Below are 22,094 nucleotides of genomic sequence, written 5' to 3' on the forward strand. Positions count from 1 at the left end.
CAATAGGTCTACCTTACACAGTCATCAAATCACATCGACACATTTTTAGTTGTATCATTTGTAGCTCTAAGCTGCCTCGGAAGCCACAACTCCTGACCGCCAAAAATGAGATCCATTATGATAAAGTTTTTAAAAGGAAGTTGCCTATTGTGGCAGAGACAACCTGATGACCAGCAAGGATTCTTGTTCACTATTCATAGCCTACAGATATGGTGGGAAGTAGTTACTTAGACTGCCATTGCAGTTTCCAGCCTGCTGTGTGTCTAGATGGGCCAGGAGATCGGGTTGGCCAGTGGAACGCAGAAGTGATGCATGTCTCTCCTAACCTGACTCCCCCAAATCCCCAGCACAGTTTCTAATATCTTTCTTCCTCACTTGTTAGCTGGCTATTGATAGGCGGAAGACCCAGACAGACAATGGAGCCTCCGTAAGCCTGAGTCTTAACCAGAGTCCCCAGTCCCCCAAACTGATCACTGGGTGAATAAGAATTAGACCTCTGTTGCATTAAACAGCTGAGATTTTTAGAGTTTATCTGTTATTGCTCCTTAACTAACATACTTAAAGAATTTGAACTTTGTAAGTTTGCATGTGACTTTATCTGAATTCTGCTTGAGGTGTTATTTCATTAAATTTATCAGCATTTTTTTTTCCTTATTTACTGGCAGATCTATGGGAAAATGGGCCAGAGTAGTATGCTTCCTGGTTGCCAAGCAACATTCAATATGCTGCCCGCTCATTTAATGAACAACCACTTATTTGCATGTGCTTACTATGCATCAATATATTATCGGCACTGAGGACATAATAAATAACACAACCATGTCCCTGCGTTTAGAGAGCTGACATTTTAGTGGAAGGAGGTGGAGAGGAGGGGAAGAAAGACAATACATATTCAGACCAGGGGTTGTCAGACTTCACCTTTAAAGCGCCAGACAGTAAATACTTTAGGCTTTGTGGATGAAACAGTCTCTGTAGCAACTACCCATCTCTGTTGTCACAGTGCAGAAGCAGCCATAGCCAATACTGAAACAAATGAGTTTGGCTGTATTCCAAAAAAAAAAACCCAAAAACCCACAACTTTATTTATGGACCCTGAAATTTTAATTTCATGTAATTTTCACATATCATGAAGTATTCATCTTTTGATTTACTTCAACCATTTAAAAATGTAAAAATCATTAGCTCACGGGCTGTAAACAAACAGGCAGTTGGCTGGATTTGGCCTGCAGGCTGAAGTTTACCAGCCCCAATAGAGATCAGTAAACCAACAAGAGTATCTCAGAAGGGGGAAGCACTATGAAAAATTAGGATAATGGTAGTGTGCTCGGTGGATGGGGATCACTTTAGATATTTTGGTCAGGAATGGCCTTTCCAGAGTGACTTCAGCGGGGCCAGACTTGAATGAAAAGGTGAGATATTGCACATCAAACCACAGTGATGGCGAATGACGGGTAAAGAAGCAGACATTCTGGGGTAGCTGTGGAGTTGTGAGCTAGAGAAAGAGGAGCAAGAGTTCAGAAGGCTGCAGTATCTGGGTCCGAAGGCCACAGTAAGGAGTTCTGTTACCTTTTACCTGTAGTGGTGTATTAGTCGCTCAGTCGTGTCTGACTCTTTGTGGCCCCATGGACTGTAGCCCACCAGGCTCCTCTGTCCATGGAATTCTCCAGGAAAGAATGCTGGAGTGGGTTACTATGCCCTTCTCCAGGGGACCTTTCTAACCCAGGGATTGAACCTGGGTCTCCTGCATTGCAGGCAGCAGATTCTTTACTATCTGAGCCACCAGGGAAGCCCCTGCAGTAGGAAGCCAGTCAATGGCTTTAAGCAGAGAAGCAATATAACCTGATATATATTTGAAGATGATCAGCTCTTGTGTTGAAAAACAGCCTTGTAGAGGGACAAGAACCTGGCCAGCAGGACTAGTGACCAGTAGGGAGGCTCCTGTGTGAGTCTAGGCAGGTGTAGAAGGTGGCTTGAGCTCTGGAGTCAGCAGTGGAAATGGAGAGAAGCGGTTGGATAGAATAGAACAGGACTCAGTATGTCGAAGGAGCTTCCCTGGTGGTAAAGGTCGCAAAGAGGCAGACACGACTTAGTGACTAAACCGCCACCAGTATGTCTAAAGTTGGGTAGCAAAGATTTCAGGAAAAAACTTCCAAAGGATGTCTGGACTGGAGGGCTGTGAATGCTTCAGGACTTTTAATTACTTTTGACAGAGGGAGGACTTTGTGTCACTTTCTTTCCTACCTGGTCCTTCCTTTCCAGTTATACTTGGGTCATAACTGGGAATGAAAAATTGGAGACAGGGCAAGGGTGACTGAATTCAAGTTGAGACTTGTCCTTTTTAAGTCAAAACATAGCTACAGGACCAATGGTGATGAGAAAAGATGGTTACATCATTAATGCTGGTCCCTTGATGAAAGACCTTCAAGAATTTCCCTGCACTTCTCTCTTGGCAGCCACTCTAAGAATTTGTGATCCTACTTGAATTTGACAAGGCATTTTATTTGAATAGAGATCCCTATTTGAATTAGTACCCCATGGCGAAGTGGAATCTCTGAATGGCATTTCACAAGGCTCTAGATTTACTGGAGCCACTGCACATTCTGGCATTTGAAGCTCCGAAGTGTGGGATGAACGTATGCCCAGAGACCACACACATTTCAGTAGGATGTCAAATTGGACCCAGACACCTAGAGTGTGTGTTGGCAGATCAGTGGCCAGGATACGTGCCTAATAAAGATCAGGAGAGAGTCCCCAAGGCTCCCAGTTAAGCAGCAGCAGTCCCTTTTTATTACATACCTCAGGTAAGGCCACACACTGTTCACTGAGACCAGCACAACAAGTTACCCGTGAATCTGAGAAATTACTTTGTTAGGAGGCTGATTGAGTAAAAGACCTGAAGCCACAGATGTGGCGGAATTGATTTTCTGAAAGTCAGATTCCCTGTAACCAAAGGCTGCCTAAACCTACATTCAAAGAAAGGATTTAGTCATTGGGAAGAAGTTGAAAAACAGCCCCCAGACCTGAAAAATAAAGCACAACTATTTGCTCGTGGATTTTAAAGTTACTCTGTTATTTCGGTTTGCTGATTTATCCATTCTATGGGCTTGCACAGCCTGACTCACTCATAGTCAAGGCTGATATAAAAATCCTTGTGGCCCAAAGAAGGCAGTTGAAACAAACAAACAAAACGTGGGTTGAATGCCCAATCCATGCCAGGGGCTGCTTTGGGGACCCCTTCACACAGGCAAGGGGGTAGCAGACATTGTTTCACTCAGCGTTGATGGAAGTCCTGTGAGATAAAGGGCATTATTCCCCATCTGGAGGTGATGTCACGGGCTCTGGGAGGCTCAGCTGTTCAAGGTCATGTGTGTAGTAGAGAGTGAGGCAGAGACTTAATTCCTGTGTGTCTGTCTTCAGTGCCCCCGCTTGTAGCCATTCTGCCAGTGTTTCTCACCACACCACCCAGAGCACTGTGGAGCCCGCAGGCTTGGCATAGAGAACATGAGCATCACTGTCCAGTAGAGCCTGCAGTGACGATGGGCGTGATCCACAGCCGTGCCGTCTGGTGTGGCAGCCTCTAGCCACCTGCGGCTATTGAGCACTTAAGTGTGGCTAGTGCAACTGCGGGACTTGTCAATTTTCGTTATTTAGGATTAAAATGAAATAGCCAACCATGGCTAGTGGCAGCTGTATTTGACAGCACAGGCATAGAGAGAATCAAGTTTGAGAGACTAAGACCTAGTCTGCAATGTGCCAGGCCCAGCCCTCAGAACTTCTGCATCCATTAGATCATTTAATCCCCGCTTAAGGCACAAAGAACCTGATTTACTTGTCCCGAGTCACAGGCTGGTAAGTGGTGACGCCAGGATGGAATCCCAGGATTCTGGGGCTAATGCTCTGACACTCTACCAGCTTCATACTGTGCATGCACAGCCTCTTACTTACCCCACTGTGCCACCCCAAGGAACTAGGGATGTGGTGAAGGCCAGGGACAGTAAAGTAGAGGTGGCCATGAGGCGTAACAAGGAAGCCCAGGAAAAGCTTTCCTGGGGAGCAACATTTACCCTGACTCCTGAATTCAGGCTAGAATTGGGGGATGAGATAGAAGAGTCCCAGCCAGAGGGAATGCATTTGGAGGCTGGAGGGGGGGAAGCGGTGAGAAAGAACATGATATCTTCCTGGAAGTGAACGTTGGTTGGAATGACTAGAGTGGAAGGACAAAGAAAGTGAGTGTCAAGGATCAAGGTCAGAGAAATTGGCCAAGGCCAGAATGCAGAGTCTGGTAGAATTCTGAATGTCTTCTCCAAGAATTTGAACGTTGTTCTAAAATGTTTAGTAAGCGTGTATGTGTGTGTGTGTGTGTGTGTGTATGTGTGTGTATATATATACGAATTGATGCTTTTGAACTGTGGTGTTGGAGAAGACACTTGAGAGTCCCTTGGACTGCAAGGAGATCCAACCAATCCATTCTGAAGGAGATCAGCCCTGGGATTTCTTTGGAAGGAATGATGCTAAAGCTGAAACTCCAGTACTTTGGCCACCTCACACGAAGAGTTGCCTCATTGGAAAAGACTCTGATGCTGGGAGGGATTGAGGGCAGAAGAAGAAGGGGACAACAGAGGATGAGATGGCTGGATGGTGTCACTGACTCGATGGACGTGAGTCTGGGTGAACTCCGGGAGTTGGTGATGGACAGGGAGGCCTGGCATGCTGCGATTCACGGGGTCGCAAAGAGTTGGACACGACTGAGCGACTGAACTGATATATATATATATATATATATATATATATATATATATACACAGAGAGAGAGAGAGAGAGAGAGAGAGAGAGAGAGAGAGAGAATACTACCAAGTGTGGATTAGGGAAACATGGTTAACTTCCTCAATAAACCATCATTCTCAAGTTCTTAACTTGAAACCCCTCAGGGACAGTAGTGACATTTTATACACATCTATTACTTCATTTTTTACAAATATTTTCCCATCCCTTGGATCTTTACAAGCACCCTAAGGCAAAGGTAGAGATTTTTTTTTTTAATCTCCATTTTGCAGTGAATCAATTCTCAGAGGAACAACTGACTTGCCGAAAATCCTAGCTGGCTCGCAGCAGAGCCCAGATTAGAATCCTCACTGCCTGCTTCTCTTCTAAGAGATCAAGTCCAGAACAGTGGGTTTCCCAGGCCCTCAGCTCCGGCCTGAGCCTCTGTTCAGCCCTCTCCTCCCTGTGTAATGGAAGCAAAGGGAGCTTTACCTTTCGGATGCCATCATGCTTCATTTCGATCACGTGGAGGGTGTAGTTGGTCCGCCGTCCTTTCTCATTAAATTGCACATTTCCTGTCAAGCCTTCAAACCGCACCTGCAAGAAAAAGCCAGGTGGTGACCAGTGAACTCTGAAGTTGCACTTCATGTTTGTTCATTTGCTGGCTTTTCCTGCTGAACCGAAAGCCCAGAACCTGAGAAAGTTACATGGGATGAGGTCTTAGAGTAGCATCAATCCTAAACACCTCTCTACTCCATGGTCTGGAGCAGGCATAACTGTTGGAGAACAGTTCTCCTACTAAAATGAAATTCTTCCTGAGAACTGCTTCACCCATTGCCTTTGGCCAACAGTAAGAGTGGATCGAAGTCCATCTTCATAGGAAGTCTCTATGCCATCCTCAGTCCCGTACCCCTATCAGGACCACCCCATGAGAGTCACCGCTCCTCAGACACACACCTTCAGATGCGGAAACTGAAGCAGGCCCATGAAGGAAGAGACTGCTGTGCCCTCCATGGTGAGGCAGGGGAAGACCCAGGACTGGGAGCCAGCCTTGTGATGCTTTGGGCCATGCCTCAGTGTTGCTTTGTAATTCCTTGTGAGGCCAGGGAATAAAATACCTGGGAACCTGAGTACATAGAATTCGGTGACCTGGGTTTTACCCCAGTTTTCCTCTGAACAGCCAAGTGACTGGATGATTGCCTCTCCAAGCCTCTAGTTTCCAAAATTCCTGCTCCATCCACCTTACATGACACAGCAAATGTGAAAGTGCTATGCAAACTTTAAAGCGTCTGAGAAACCCTTTATGGTAAGACCAGATCATGTAGGACTTTAAATAGGTCTTAGCTGTTGAATCAACATGTATATAGGAAGCCCCCAAATATGCCTCATAGGATTTCTTCTCCACAAATGAGTCAGATTAAACTATCATGGCTTCCTATCTTCAGGCTTATTTTAAAGGGTGAGCGGTCAGCATGGAGCATCCAGGATCTTTGGGACCAAGCCTGCTGCTCTGGAGGTGACCAATAAAATTGGTCCACTATCAAATTGGGGATGAGTCTAGCTGCGTGTCATCAGCTCAGGTACTAGAAATCACATTCTCCAACCATAATCTATCACATTTCCTCAGATTTGTCTGGCCTAAGGCCAGTGAGATGAGTCTGTACCTGTAACCAATATGAACCTTGCCCTCTAAGTTCAGTTCAGTTCAGTTGCTCAGTCGTGTCTGACTCTGCGACCCCATGAATCGCAGCACACCAGGCCTCCCTGTCCATCACCAATTCCTGGAGTTCACCCAGACTCACGCCCATCAAATCAGTGATGCCATCCAGCCATTTCATCCTCTGTTGTCCCCTTCTCCTCCTGCCCCCAATCCCTCCCAGCATCAGAGTCTTTTCCAATGAGGCAACTCTTCGTGTGAGGTGGCCAAAGTACTGGAGTTTCAGCTTTAGCATCATTCCTTCCAAAGAAATCCCAGGGCTGATCTCCTTCAGAATGGACTGGTTGGATGTCCTTGCAGTCCAAGGGACTCTCAAGAGTCTTCTCCAATACCACAGTTCAAAAGCATCAATTCTTCAGCACTCAGCTTTCTTCACAGTCCAACTCTCACATCCATACATGACCACAGGAAAAACCATAGCCTTGACTATACAGACCTTTGTGGGCAAAGTAATGTCTCTAACCCAGCATTATTTGTTTCCCCCCTCTTCAAATAGGCTTCAAAGGAAGGCTTGAAGGGTGTAACCATTTTCTGACAGTGAATGGCCAACCCCTCTGCCTCTGGAAGTTATAAGAATAGCTTGGGTGTGTATATGTATTTAAGATGGGGTGTGTGGGAGGGTGAGGGAAGGAAGGAAAGAAAGAAAGAAAGGAAGGAAGAAAGAAAGAAAAGTGTGTCTCTTTTCAGGCTGACCTTCCCATCACCTTCTGGTTTGAAGTCTCAGTAGGGAGGTCACAACAGGCCTAGAGCACTGAACAAATTATGCAATACATTCACTCTCTGAGGTGAAATCTGGAGAAATTCTCACTCTGGAAAATCTGGGCTACTTTTGCTTTTCAAAGGGAAAGCAAAGCACCGATCCTGCTACAAGGAATGAGACGGGAGCAGTTTTAACCCATCAGCAGCTTCACCTTCCCTCCTTGGTCCTCTCTGGCCCATCTTGAGCTTCCCATTCATTGCTATGTGCCAGCTCGTGTGACTCATTTGGAAAAATAGACTGGAACAGATGTGCAGATGATTTGCAGGGACAGAAATGTGTCATTAATGATTCAAACAGGCATCTATTTTTGGCCCCAGTGTCAAGTGTCATACTAATTATCATCATGTCATAATTCACATGCTAATTGCCTAATGCCTCTATGACTCAGTTTCCTCATTTGTTTAATAGGACCCATTAGGGTTAATTATGTCTTAAGGTTGGTTTAAGGATGAAATTAGATATTTTTTGATCAATGCTTGCCCCATGGCAAGTATTCAACAAAGGCTAGCTCTTATTTTTATTGTTACTAATAATGTTATTAATATTACCACCATTTTCCAAGTGTTTATGAAACATTTTGCACATATTACTTTATCTTCATTCAGAGGAACCCCTGAGATAGGTTGGTTAGAGAGAGATTAGGATCTTCACTTTCTTTTTTTAATATTTATTTTATTTATTTGGCTATGTCAGGTCTTAGTTGCAGCATGTGGGGTCTAGTTCCCCATCCAGGAATCAAACCTGGGCCCCCTGCATTGGGAGCATGGAGTCCCAGCCACTGGACCATCAGGGAAGTCCCATTCTTCACTTTCATGGCAGAAACCCAGACTCTGGATAGCAAAGTGATTTGCTCATGACTTAGGACTTACAAGTGTCCGAGGCAGGTCTGAAATCCAGAGCTTCTGACATATTCTGGTTTCGTCACTTCATATACCAAGTGGCCTCTCAAATGGAGGACCACGCTACTGTCCTTGGCTCTGAGAGGTGACACAGAAATGTGTAAAGTCATGTGTTCTCCACGCATTCAGCTGCCACCCTCTATTCTAGCTGGACCTTCCCCAGGCCACGCTCTAATTCCTCTGTACAAGTCACTAGGCCTATCTGTTTCCTAGTTTCCTCTTCAAAGGACTGAAGTGTTTAGCATATTGTCTGGGACATAAATGTTCAATGTACGGTGTATGTTATTTCAGTGACGGTGATGCTGAAGATAATGATGATCATTACTATTGCTCCTACTGCTGTGCTGTGTTCAGTGGGTACGAAGTACGTACAATAAGATTTAACATGGGCGTGATAAGTTGTGACCTCACAGCAGGGGATCCTTTCAGCACAAATGAGGGTCTTGTCGCTATCATTTATACATGCCTTTCTCAGTTTCCAAAAAAAAATAATCAGCAGCAGCAAAGTTTTGTGACCTGAGGGCCTCTTACATTGCCACACTGTTTCACAGGGTGCTGCTTATGAGATGTTCCCAGAAACCCAGTGAGTGGCAAAAGCAGAGCTTATTTTGCTGATTGTATAGGTAGGATTATTGAGACTCAGAGCTGTGGCACCTGTGTTCAGGATTCACAGCAAGTCAGGAGAGGCCTGGCGAGCTGAAGGCTCTTTACTGTCTAGTTATAGAAGCCAGGACGTACACACCCTGAGATAAATTATAGTGTGGGAAAGAAGATGTCCTAGAACTACCCTTCCATGATGGCAGAGCAAGGTGGGGAGGTCAGGAGACTAGATTAGCCCCAAACCATTTATGAGGACAGTCTGGACTCTTAGAGGGATAAGCTTCTCAGAAACATATGCTTTGGCCACATCTGGAAACTGCCATCCTATCCATCAGTACTGAGCCTCTGAGCCCCCATTCCCTCCCACCCCCACTCTGGGGTGACAGGAGTCAGGCCAAGGGAGACCTGGAGTCTCCCTGAGTTCCTGCCTTTTGGACCTCCTATCACTATCCTGGCACCTGCTGACTCCCTCCATGAAAGATGGGGATTTACCCTTGGATTTCTGGTCATTTGCATTGGGTGCCAGCTCAGTGTCTGCCATCCATGATATGCTGAAGCATGCTTGTTCTTTCCTGCTGGTGCCGGGAGAGTGCTTGTTGGCATTTTTACTACTTGAGCCGTTAGCCCTGACGACTGACTCCTGCATCTCCAGCCCTGGGGCGGGGGGCGGGGGGTGGAGATACCCTGGGCTGGGGCTTCTCCAGCCTCTTTGTGGCTGCCTTGAGGTGGGTCTGTTCTCTTGGCTTCTCCTCCTGAATGCCCACTGGGTGTGGGAAGCCAGAGCCTGTGGACCAGGGTGCTGGTTATTCTAGTGGGGCAAGCAAGTCTTGGGATCCCTCTGAGCTTCCACTTTCCCACCTGATCAATGGGAAGAATAATCCTGGCTTTAGCTATCTCAGGCAGTTGCTCTGAACTTCAAAGAAACTTATATATTATCCTTTAAAAAATTTCTTTTTGAGCCTTGTCACAAGCCAGAAAGGGAGGCAGTGTTATGAGGATTATACTCATTTAAGAGGTGAGGAAATTAATGCCAGAAAAGTTGAGCAATTAATCCAGGATCCTCCAGATAGTGCTTGGTGGAGGCATGGTGAGAGCCCCGCTCTTGTCCTCCTAACGTATTAATAGCCAAGCACAATGGCCCGAAGTCCTCCTTGTACCCTCACTGTAGACTCCTGTTGGTACCCTTTACATCCTCACCCAGACCCTCCAAAACCCAAATCACTCTTTGTTTAAAGTCATCCTTCCTTTATGGCATGCATGACCATCCATCTCAGTTTGCCTGGGATCGATCCAGTCTACATCTCTTGTTCTGGGATAATTGGTAATAGCTCTCCCTTTCATTCCCCAGTGTCCCAGGTTGGATGATAAATTATATGGTCATCCTATTTAAAGCCCCAGACACATGCCTACAGATAGTCTGGTAATGTCCACAGTCCTCAGTCGTAGCATTCTTTTCTGACCATCCAGAGCATCAACAGCCTGTCTATGTATGTGATTTAGCTTTGAATCCACAACTTTATGGCTATTATTTTGTAGGAGCTTATCTTTCCTTCAACACTGGGTCTTCAGTTTGAGTTGCAGGACTGTGTCTTATACCCTTATTCCCCTCCCCCTGCCGTGACCTCATCTAGTGAAGTGCCCTGTTAATCTTCACTTTGATGGGTGTGATCATTGGCTGACAGATTGCAAACACAAACGATAAGAGGGCTGATCATTATTTAGGGCAGGTGTTCTTCAACTTCAATTCTTTAATTTCTTAGCTTGGCTTCTGGAAGTGTCTGTGGTTTCCCCTGACTCATGGTCATGCAAAAATATATGTGTGCGTGTGTGCATTTTTCTGGGGAAAAGGTACAAAGCTTTTTTTGTCCTGTCATATCCTCAAAGGGCCGATGACCTAAATGCTGAAAGCCTGACTTAGGGAATTCACTCTTTTCTGCCAGCCAGAAGCCAAATTATAGGTACCCTAATGCTTCCTCTTTCCTGGAGTGTTGAGGAGTTCCAGGATTGTGGGATCATTAATATTCCGAGTGGCTCCTTGGATGTCAGGCAGGGTGAGGAGATGGGGGCAGGCAGGCGGCTGAGTTATCTTCACCCTGCTCCTGGGAAAACTGTAGCGGGGTGAGGGGGAGCCGAGGCCATGTGCTATAGCTGGCTGGGCCAGAACTCATTTTCATCTGTTGGGCTGGGCCTTCGAGGCTTCAGAGCAGAGCAGTTAAGGGTACAGTGAGGTAGCAAGGAGATGTGGGGTGGAATCCCACTTTTACCACTAACTAGCTGTATAATCTGGGGGAATTCTTGAACATCTGTGTAGCTCAGTGTGTATATTTATAAAGCACAGTTAATAAAACCAGCTACCTCCGAGGGTTATATTATAGGGGATTCAGTGAGATCAGTCATGTAAAATATGTTCAGAACCTTGTGCATAGTGAGCCCTGGCCATGTCATAGCTGGTATGACCCTCAGTTTTAGAATAATGTGCTTATTCCTCCTGGTCTAACTCACAGACTTCCCAGCTTGACCACAAGCTGACCCTCAGATCCCTCCCCACTTGTGACCTGAAGGTCCGAGGTCAGGGTAGAAGTGATTTGAGATCCCAAGTTGGGGTCCAAAGGCTGACTGGCATTGGGATTTACCAAGTCTACTGTGGGCACACAGATTCTCCCTAGTGGCATGGCTATTTAAAGAGATGGGTCTAGAGGGTGAAATGGCTAGACAGCAGCCATGACTGTGTGTGGGAGGCCCTGAGGCTCAGTACGTACAAGCGAAGGTCCCTGGGGCCACAGGGCAGGCTAGGGGCAGGAGGAGGAGCCCCAGTTCAGGGTCTGTTACAGTCTCGGCTGCTAAGCTGATCCTGGGGGAGTTCCTGCCCACTCTGGGTCAGCTGCTTCATCTCTAATGTAAGAAAAAGTGGGAGTCGTCATTTCTCAGGTCTCTTTCTGCCATACATTTTTGTGATTTGAAGTGATAAACAAAGATTTGATTCAGTTTGAACAGCTGATCTTCGGATCAGAATGTTGATTATATTTTGTTTTTGTTTTTGCGGCTAGTTCTCCCCACCCTACCTCTAGCCACAATAGAGACTAAAGAGAGTTTCTTGAGGATAGGCCTTGCCTTCTCTAATTGTCCCCAGAGCTTGGTCCTAGGGCAGAGCATACAGTAGGCTCACAGGAACAAGCTGACTGGCACACGCATGTCTTGACTCAAGATGGTATAGAGCATGGTTCTCATCTTTTCTGGCACCAGGGACCGGTTTTGTGGAAGACAATTTTTCCATGACCAGGGTAGTGGCCCCTGCCATGGTTTCAGGATGATTCAAATGCATTACACTTATTTTGTACTTATTTCTATTGTTATTAATATTACACCAGCTCCACCTCGGATCACCAGGCATTAGATCCTAGAATTTGGGGACCCCTGGTATAGAGGAGATCATTATTATTTTGATGAAAGCAACTGCCTCCTCTCAACCCCACTGAAGGCAGAAACAGAAGACTGAGCATTGTACAACCAGAAAGACATGAGTTAGAGTGTAAGGAAAATTAATTAGATGCTTAGAATTTGTAAGCCAGGTGAGAACCGAGCATGGTCTCTCTGACTGCCTCATTGTCATGGGTGAGGAAAGAGAAGGGTGTGGGGGATCTGAATTAGTATTTCAAGGTCACCGAGAAACTCAAGGGCCTGGCTGGTCTTGGACCTCAGGTCTCCTGAGTAAGAGTCCTTTCTGCCACTCACATTGTCTCCAGGCTTCATCACTGTCATGGTGATGTCAGCATATCCTTCCAGGGACATCCTTAAGATGAGAGAGGCAAGGGAGCTGGAAGGGCTGGGAAGCTGAGGGCAAGTCCCTGGGACCTTCTGAAACCAGCTTCACATTGCAAACAGAAGCTGTCTCGACTGTGGAGCCTGGAAGAGCATTTTAAATAAGCCAGAAGGCAATCTGGCCACACACACAATCTGCCACCACACCTTTGGCAGTCATTCTGAAGCTGCTGGCTTGCCGGCTCTTGCTGCCTAGGGATTCGGGGCCACCCTGCACAGTGACAGGGGGTAGGGCAGAAAGGGCTGTGGGTGGACCTGTTTGCATTTAGCCACAGGGCAGTTGCTTTGCTTCATTCCAAAGGACAGAAGTCTGTGTTCTCCTCCACGTGCAGGCGCTTCAGCCGAGCTAAAGAACAACTGATGATATTGCCATCTTGTGTGTTTCTCCAGGTTGTAAATCGCTAGAGCTGTGCATGTGTGGCTTGAAAACAAGTGGGAACAGTTGTATGTTTTGCTCTACATTTCTCCCTCATTCAGAAATGCTCCCCTCTGGGAGAGAGCAGATCCTGAGAGTCATTTGCACCAGAACATTTTGCTGTTGCCAGCTCGCCACTGTGTCTGATACTTGGACATTCCTGTGAAGTGAGCCCTGCCCTCTGTGCCCAGTCCCCTTTGGAAATATGGTCTCTCTCAGGAGGCATCAGAGGCATCATATAGTGTGGTATGTGTCAGGACTTGGAGAACTAGTCTGTGCTTGAGGTGCTTCTAGAAACTTCTAGAGATTTCTAGGAGTTCAGAGAATCATAAAGCTGGGCAAGTCCCCAGAACCTTCTAAAACAGGAATGTCAAACACATGGCTCACGTGTATCTGTCTCATCCTGCTTCCACAGCAGACATATCACTGAGTGCTTATATTCCTCCCTGTTGAATCTGGATTCCACCTCAGAATCCTCTGCAGAGTCAGTTGATAGGAAGATCCTGACCATTTTATATCCCTGTTCTTTGCCCATTCGTAAGTGCAAACAAAATTGATGAGTGCAATGCTGAGAAGCAAGAAAATAGAATCAGAAGTGTCGAGAAACATTTTCAGGGTCCCATCCTGACATGTGCACAGAGAGCAAAGATAATGAAGAAATCTAGAAAATCAGGGCAAGAGAGCAGAGTCTCTGAGAGCCTGCAAAAATGGTTCAGTTTCATCCTTGTGTATCTCAAGTCCCCTTTCAAATACAGCATCACTGGCTTCCCCTTCTTAGCATAATCCCTAAGCAGAAAATAGAGCTCTTGTGCTGTCAGGAATGACTAGTCCATACTATTAAGTTTTTTCATTTTGTTATTCAAATTTCTACACAATCTTTCTTATGTCAGAGCCACAAACAATGCGGTGGTGGTCCAAACTTCAGGTGTGCTCCACCTTTTTTTTTTCCAATAGCTACATCCCGCCTGACACTGATGCTTAAATCCCCTGCGAGGCTCCCATAGGGTGGGGCCACCGTTGATGCCAGCCTCACCTGCTGCAGAGCTCTCTGGATGTCGATGCCTTGGCCCCAGGGCACAGCTGGATTAGCCAGGCAGTCCCCAGCATTCCCCCGGCGGGAGATATCGATTCTCTGCCTCCGCAGGCTCTGGAAAGCCTCAGCCATCACCTTCACCCCATCGTAGGTGAGCGCAGAGGTGTACTGGTGGGAGGAACAGAGACAGTTGGGTGTCAGAGAGAGAGCTGGTAGGGAGGCGGGTGGGAGCTGTATCTGGGAAGGAGCCTCCTGGTGATGAGGATGCCTGCAGTGAGCCAGGGATGGGGGGTATGGTGGGGACGGGGAGCCACTGTAAGCCAGGAAGCACCTGCTGCTCCACCTCCCTAGCCAATATTGCCATCCTGAACTCCAGAGTTCAGTATTATTGCTGGTTGTGAGGTTCAAAGAGAATTCTAGAATTTTCTATCCAATCCATGTTAAAATGTTGGTTCATCTGGGGGAAGAGGCATATCTTGAATACAAAACATCTAAATTAAATACAACTCATCTGTATCTGTCTGATACAGTCCATGAAAACAACTTGGTTTTCTCTCTGTCACCAACTGGGAGCCAAGAAGAACAGTTTTCGCCACCATCCCTGGTGACAGTAAAAGAAAGAAAAAGAATAATCTGAGAAGGGTAAGCTCTTAATTATTTCTGCATGCAGCTCACTCAAGTGGCAAGTTTATATTCCACAAAATTTCCTCTTGTGCTTCCTCATGCTAAGCCTCAATTTTATCCCCCTCTTACCTAAGAAGGTACTAAAATGTTGAAACAAAAGCAAGATAACAATCCAGAACAACATTTTCCAGCACTGGCAATCATATCTATTCTCATCAATTTGTCTCTGATGTCTAGCATGTTCTCTGGTACATCCTAAGTTCACAGTACAGTCGTGTAGAATAAATGTATAGGTATTTTTCCAGCTTTTAACTTTGTTCCTTTTGCTTTTGGGGCTTCCCTGGTAGCACAGTGGTAAACAATCTACCTGCCAAGCAGGAGACATGGGTTCAATCCCTGGGTTGGGAAGATCCATTAGAGAAGGAAATGGCAATCCACTCAAGTTTTCTTGTCTAGGAAATCCCATGGTCAGAAGGAGTCTGGTAGGCTATAGTCCATGGGGTTGTAAAGAACTGGACATGAGTTTGGACACACAAACACTTCCTTTTTAAAGTAAAGACATTACATTTGGTATCTTTATAATCATTTCCAATCTTTTGGAAATTGAGTGGGATAGTCACATGTTAATAATAGCTGTGAAAAGAAGAGAAGTGAAAAGGAAAGGAGGAAAGGAAAGATATACCCATTTGAAAGCAGAGTTCCAGAGAATAGCAAGGAGAGATAAGAAAGCCCTTCTTAGTGATCAATGCAAAGAAATAGAGGAAACTGATAGAATGGGAAAGGCTAGAGATCTCTTCAAGAAAATTCGAGATACCAAGGGAACATTTCATGCAAAGATGGGCTCAATAAAGGGCAGAAATGGTATGGACCTAACAGAAGTAGAAGATATTAAGAAGAGGTGGCAAAAATACACAGAAGAACTGTACAAAAAAGATCTTCACGACCCAGTTAATTACTATGGTGTGATCACTCCCCTAGAGCCAGACATCCTGGAATGTGAAGTCAAGTGGGCCTTAGGAAGCGTCACTACAAACAAAGCTAGTGGAGGTGATCAAATTCCAGTTGAACTATTTCAAATCCTAAAAGATGATGCTGTGAAAGTGCTACACTCAATATGCCAGCAAATTTGGAAAACTCATCAGTGGCCACAGGACTGGAAAAGGTCAGTTTTCATTCCAATCCCAAAGAAAGGCAATGCCAAAGAATGCTCAAACTACCACACAATTGCACTCATCTCACACGCTAGTAAAGTAATGCTCAAAATTCTCTAAGCCAGGCTTCAGCAATACATGAACCATGAACTTCCAGAGTGCAAGCTGGTTTTAGAAAAGGCAAAGGAACCAGAGATCAAATTGCCAACATCCGCTGGATCATCAAAAAAGCAAGAGAATTCCAGAAAAACATCTATTTCTTCTTTATTGACTATGCCAAAGCCTTTGACTGTGTGGATCACAATAAACTGTGGAAAATTTTGAAAGAGATGGGAATACCAGACCACCTGATCTGCCTCTTGAGAAACCTGTATTCAGGTCAGGAAGCATCAGTTAGAACTGGGCATGGAACAACAGACTGGTTCCAAATAGGAAAAGGAGTAGGTCAAGGCTGTATATTGTCACCCTGCTTATTTAACTTATATGCAGAGTACATCATGAGAAACGCTGGGCTGGAGGAAGCACAAGCTGGAATCAAGATTGCCAGGAGAAATATCAATAACTTCAGATATGCAGATGACACCACCCTTATGGAGAAAGTGAAGAACTACTAAAAGCCTCTTGATGAAAGTGAAAGTGGAGAGTGAAAAAGTTGGCTTAAAGCTCAACATTCAGAAAACTAAGATCATGGCATCTGGTCCCATCACCTCATGGCAAATAGATGAGGAAACAGTGGAAACAGTGAGAGACTTTACTTTTTGGGGCTCCAAAATCACTGCAGATGGTGATTGCAGCCATGAAATTAAAAGATGCTTACTCCTTGAAAGGAAAGTTATGACCAACCTAGATAGCATATTCAAAAGCAGAGACATTACTTTGCCAACAAAGCTTCGTCTAGTCAAGGCTATGGTTTTTCCAGTAGTGATGTATGAATGTGAGAGTTGGACTATAAAGAAAGCTGAGCACTGGAGAATTGATGCTTTTGAACTGTGGTATTGGAGAAGACTCTTGAGAGTTCCTTGGACTGCAAGGGGATCCAACCAGTCCATTCTAAAGGAGATCAGGTCTGGGTGTTCATTGGAAGGAATGATGCTAAAGCTGAAACTCCAATACTTTGGTCACCTGATGCAAGAGCTGACTCATTTGAAAAGACCCTGATGCTGGGAAAGATTGAGGGCAGGAGGAGAAGGGGACGACAGAGAATGAGATAGTTGGATGGGTTGGATGACTCAATGGACATGAGTTTAGGTAGGCTCCGGGAATTGGTGTTGGGCAGGGAGGCCTGGCGTGCTGCAGCTCATGGGGTCACAAAGAGTCGGACACAACTGAGCAGCTGAACTGAACTGAATGAATGAAACTGCTCTGTAGTTTACTCATTGATTGAAATCACATTTGTGATTTTGTTTGCTTAAGGTCATGTTGAAGTGCCTTTATTTCTAAAGTCCTGAATCAGTTTGAGCAAAACTGGGATGACAGTGTCTTGGTTCAGTGGCCTGACATTTACAAAATGCAACTGACCAGGGGCAAGAGAAAGTTGGCAAGGATCCACAGTTGGCCCTGGATAAACAGATTTAGACTCAGAATCCTTCTCAACAGTGTTCCTCATAGCCACTGCCAAGCTGTTAGATTTGATGTGGGAAAGAGAAATTATCCTCTATTCTTACTCTGGAGTGAAAGTGAATGTCGCTCAGTTGTGTCTGACTCTTTGCGACCCCATGGACTATACAGTCCATGGAATTTTCTAGGCCAGAATACTGGAGTGGGTAGCCCTTCATCTCCAGGAGATCTTCCCAACCCAGGGATTGAATCCAGGTCTCCTGCATTGCAGGAGGACTCTTTACCAGCGGAGCCACAAGGGAAGCCCAAGAATACTGGAGTGGGTAGTCTATCCCTTCTCCAGTGGAACTTCCCAACCCAGGAATCGAAGTGGGGTCTCCTGCTTTGCAGGCAGATTCTTTACCAACTGAGCTATCAGGGAAACTCATCTTTATTCTAAGCCATTTTCAAATAGAAAACAAAATAGATTTTAGCCACAGAGTTTAAAGCTGCCTTGCAGGGAATGAGGGGCTGGTAGTCTGCATGATAATTGGGAGTTGACTCTCTGAGACAGAAATGTACTGGTTATTGCTTAGTTAAATTTCCTTGATTTTTAGCCAGGTATGCAGCTGACCAGAAGGACCAGCCCACTGCACAAATCTAGGAGGCTCAATCCATGAAGAAATAAATGCTAATAGCATCCCCCTGGAGTTGTGCAACATGGTGATCCTGCCCAGAGTAGAGACACCATTTTCTGGCTCCTGCTGTAGCTAGCTGGGGTAGGTTCCTGAGATGTCCCCCTCCATAGCATGTGAGGGGAAGATCTGTATGTGACTGCTGGAAAGAGTTCTTAAGGGAAACAGTTTTGCTTTCTATTTTCCTTTTCTCTTCCTGATGGGTAGAATACTGAGGTAATTGTGGGGCTTCTGCAGCCATTTTGGGCTATAAGGTAGCAGCTGTATGCTGAGGATAGCAGAACAGGAAGATAGAAAAAGTCTCTAAGCTTTTGGTGATTGTGAAATCATTATACAAGCCCCGGAGTGCTGACTTCTGAACTTTGTTTATATGAAAAAGGAGCAAAATGTCTATCCTGTTAAAACCATTGTCATTCTGGAATGTCCATACCCTCAGTCTTTATGGATCTACTTTCCTTAGCTTGCTCCTCTTAGAAAGTCTGTTCCAGGAATCTAGGGCAGGCAAAGGGACCAGCAGGGTCCTTTCTTGCCTGCTGTCCATCCTCTTACCTTAGGTCTCTTCCAGTCCACCCGGGTGTGGTCCCGAGCATCACTGTTTTTCCACTGTTGCATGATCTTGGCCGGGATGGTATCAGTGTAGTTCACCAACTGGAAACCTGTTACGTTTGCTCCACTCTCCTTGAATTTGTTTAAGTCAATGTCCATGAAACCCTGGGTGGTGAGGAAGGGAAGCAAGTTAGAATATGCTGTCGGGATGCATCAATTTAACCATGTTACAGAATCATAGCGTTTTCCACCCTGTTCAGACTTAAGGTGAAACTGACTTAATGGAGAGGCAGTTGCAGTTCCCTTCCTTCTGACCTCTGTTATCACTTATTTTGTGTGCTAAGTTAGCACATTGGTTAAGAGCACTTGCTCAGGAGCCAGCCATGCCTGGGCTGAAGGATAGGCTCTGCTACTCAGAGCTATGAGTTACATACTCTACCTTGGACCAAGTTCCCTGATGGTTTCCTGTATGAATAATGGAGGTAAGGAGGCTGAGGAGAAAAAGCAGTGCAATGATGCATGTCAAGTCCGTGTTGCAAGACTGGGTGATCAATAAACAGCGGCTGGGATTATTATAACAGCACAGATACGTGATAGTCTAATAAACATGAGGGGGGACCTTTGTCCTTTACCACCATCACTCTGCTCTGACTGTAGAGGCATCTGAATTCTATCCAGGGCAAGCTTCTGTGGGTGCCCCAAGGTCCCCAGCATGTCCCCAGCACATCTGGAAGAGGCTGGATGCTGGTTATGCCTCCCTGCCTCGCCCCCCAACCCTCCCCGCCCTGTGCTTTTTCCTATGCTGCAGGCAAGGTCTTGCAAGTGAGGCCCGATCAATTCTCCTATCCACAAAGGATTTCTTATTGGAATGAAACTTTCCTCCCCATTTGACGAAGTTCATTCAAACTCAGAAAGCCTTCAAGATAGAAAGGAAACCTTGTATCTGTATAATATATTCCACAGTGTACGGTACTTTCAAATCTATGGCTGTGTTTCACTTTAATGCCTTTATAAGGTAGAAACTGTGCATCTGCTTGCCAGATAAAGAAACTGAGATAGAGAATTGCTTGCACAAAGTCATTCAGTGACTTAGTGGCATAGAGGGGACCAGAACTAAGGCCTTCTGAAGGCCTATGCTTACATATTCTCTTGTCATAAATTCAACAAAGATTTTTGAAAGCCAGTGTACTATTCTAATGCTATCCTAATGCAGTGTACTATTCTAATAGCGAGTAAAACAAGTTCCTTCTCTTATGAAGCTTACTTTTTAGTGGGAAGAATGGACCATAAATAAACTATTGTGTATAAAATAAGCTAAAAGAATATATTGTACAATACAGGGCAAGTATTTTATAATAACTATAAATGAAATATAGCCTTTAAACATTGTGAATCACGAAGAATTGATGCTTTCAAATTGTGGTGCTGGAGAAGACTCTTGAGAGTGCCTTGGGCAGCAAGGAGCTCAAACCAGTCAATCCTAAAGGAAATCAGTCCTGAGTATTCATTGGAAGGACTGATGCTGAAGCTGAAGCTCCATACTTTCACCACCTGATGCGAAGAACTGACTCATTGGAAAAGACCCTGATGCTGGGAAAGATTGAGGGCAGGAGGAGAAGGGGACGACAGAGGATGAGATGGTTGGATGACATCACTGACTCAATGTACATAAGTTTGAGCAAGTTCCGGGAGATGGTGTAGGACAAGGAAGCCCGGCATGCTGCAGTCCATGGGGTCACAAAGAATTAGACACACCTTTGCAAGTGAACAATAGCAACATGGTATTTATTATACATCAACTATATTTCAATTTTTAAAAAGGAAGCATGTAGCAGTGTATAAGGTCGAATCCAGCAGAGGATACTGTGTGGTAGGTAGCTATGAGTCCTCTGAAGGAAGATGAAGTGGGGAAAGAGGATGAGGAGAGGAGGGCAGTGCCTGGCCCCGGGAGGCCTGGTCCAAATGAGCCACTCTGAGGAGGTGGTGTCAACACAGGGACCTGGCTGATGTGAAGCTGTGGCATGAGCTCTGGGGGAATCTGGGGAAGAGCATTCTGAGCAAAGGCTCAGATGTTGGAGGATGCTTAGCATATTCTAGAAACAGTAGGAAGACTAGTGTGACTAGCACAGCACAAGAGAGAGAGACAGACAGAGGGAAATGCAGTTGCGGGGGAGAGGGTGGGGGGCAGCCCAGGGTTGGATCCTAGAAAGCCTTATGATCATCTGGGTTTCTCTCTGGGTATAATTGCTACCCACTTCAGGAATTTGAGCAGGGATCACAAAGTCATTGCTCTCTGAACTCCGTGGCTTAGGGAAACTGCCAGATCCCAAGGGGTGAAATGGGGGAATGAACACGAAGTAGTTTGGTAGATTCAGGGTAGGAAGAACTGTGGTCTGGCAGCTCTGAGCCCCCATCACTGCCTCAGCTTTGCCTGGAGATCCTAAGACATTGTCCTAGTCTCTTGATTTCTCACTGACTCGATCTGGTTTCCTTACCTAAAAGATCTGGTTATCAACCAGTGCAAGTTTGATGCATGAAGCAGGGCACTCAAAGCTGGTGCTCTGGGACAACCCAGAGGGATGGGGTGGGGAGGGAGGTGAGAAGGGGGGTTCGGATGGTGGGACACAAGTACACTCATAGCTGTTTCATGGCAAAACCCACAACATTATTGTAATTAGCCTCCAATTAAAATAAATTAATTTAAAAAAGAATAGATTAAAAAAAAAAAAAGATCTGTCATCAATAACTTCATGACTCAAAGACCTTCCCCCCACCCTATGCCTCTAAAGTTCAGTGATTCTTTATTATTCCTATTTTACAAACAAACTAAGCTCAGCTCTACTCTGAGCCTTTGCCCAGCTATTCTCTATGCCTGGAAGTGAGTTCTCCCTGGCCAGCTCATGTCCATCCTTGGGTCTCAGCTAAAGTACAGTATCTTCAGAGAGCTTTCTCCTGTAACATGCTTAGTTGCTCAGTTGTGTCCAACTCTTTGCAACCCCATGGACTAGGGCCTGCCAGGCTCCTCTGTCCATGGGATTGTCCAGGCAATAATACTGGAGTGGGTTGCCATTCCCTTCTCCAGGGGATCTTCCTGACCCAGGGATCAAACTTGTTCTCCTGCACTGCAAGTGGATTCGTTACCATCTGAGCCACCTGGGATTCCTTATCTAAAGACCCAGTTCTCATCCTTGATAGATGCCCTTGGTGCCCTGCTCATTTCCACATCTCCCCAGTAGACACTGATATTCCACTTCTTATACTAACTACAGCTACCTATCACTTCACCCACAGGTAGGGTAAGCCAGATGTATTGAGGAGTTCATACACCCAGAGCAGCTCTCTGCTCTTGGGGAGTTAGTAGAAACCATAGCCCTCTCCCTTGGGTGGGTTACCATGAGGTACACTCTACATCCAAGTCTAGAGCTTCTGTAAGGGATGGAGTTCCATAGCCCCAGAGATAAGTGCCTTGATTATGCACCTTTTTCAGCTGCCTGCTCTCCCATCCCTACCTTCTTCTTGTTCAATAGCTTAGTGGTGT

At 45.6% G+C, this 22,094-nt stretch overlaps 1 protein-coding gene across 4 annotated transcripts in view; it reads right to left on the reverse strand.

Annotated features, from left to right (window-relative positions):
- Positions 1–22,094, reverse strand: part of GRIA1 (glutamate ionotropic receptor AMPA type subunit 1) — a 360,169-nt gene that overhangs the window by 103,513 nt on the left and 234,562 nt on the right. For all 4 annotated transcript variants that reach the window (XM_025292371.3, XM_025292374.3, XM_025292372.3 and 1 more), the window contains exons 6-8: positions 18,560–18,721; positions 14,005–14,172; positions 5,254–5,358 (exon numbers count right to left, since the gene is read on the reverse strand). In XM_025292371.3, coding sequence (XP_025148156.1) covers positions 5,254–5,358; positions 14,005–14,172; positions 18,560–18,721 — 435 coding nt within the window. The remainder of the gene's footprint in view (positions 1–5,253; positions 5,359–14,004; positions 14,173–18,559; positions 18,722–22,094) is intronic.

Source organism: Bubalus bubalis, chromosome 9 (assembly GCF_019923935.1).
Source record: "Bubalus bubalis isolate 160015118507 breed Murrah chromosome 9, NDDB_SH_1, whole genome shotgun sequence".
Taxonomy (NCBI): Eukaryota; Metazoa; Chordata; class Mammalia; order Artiodactyla; family Bovidae; genus Bubalus; species Bubalus bubalis.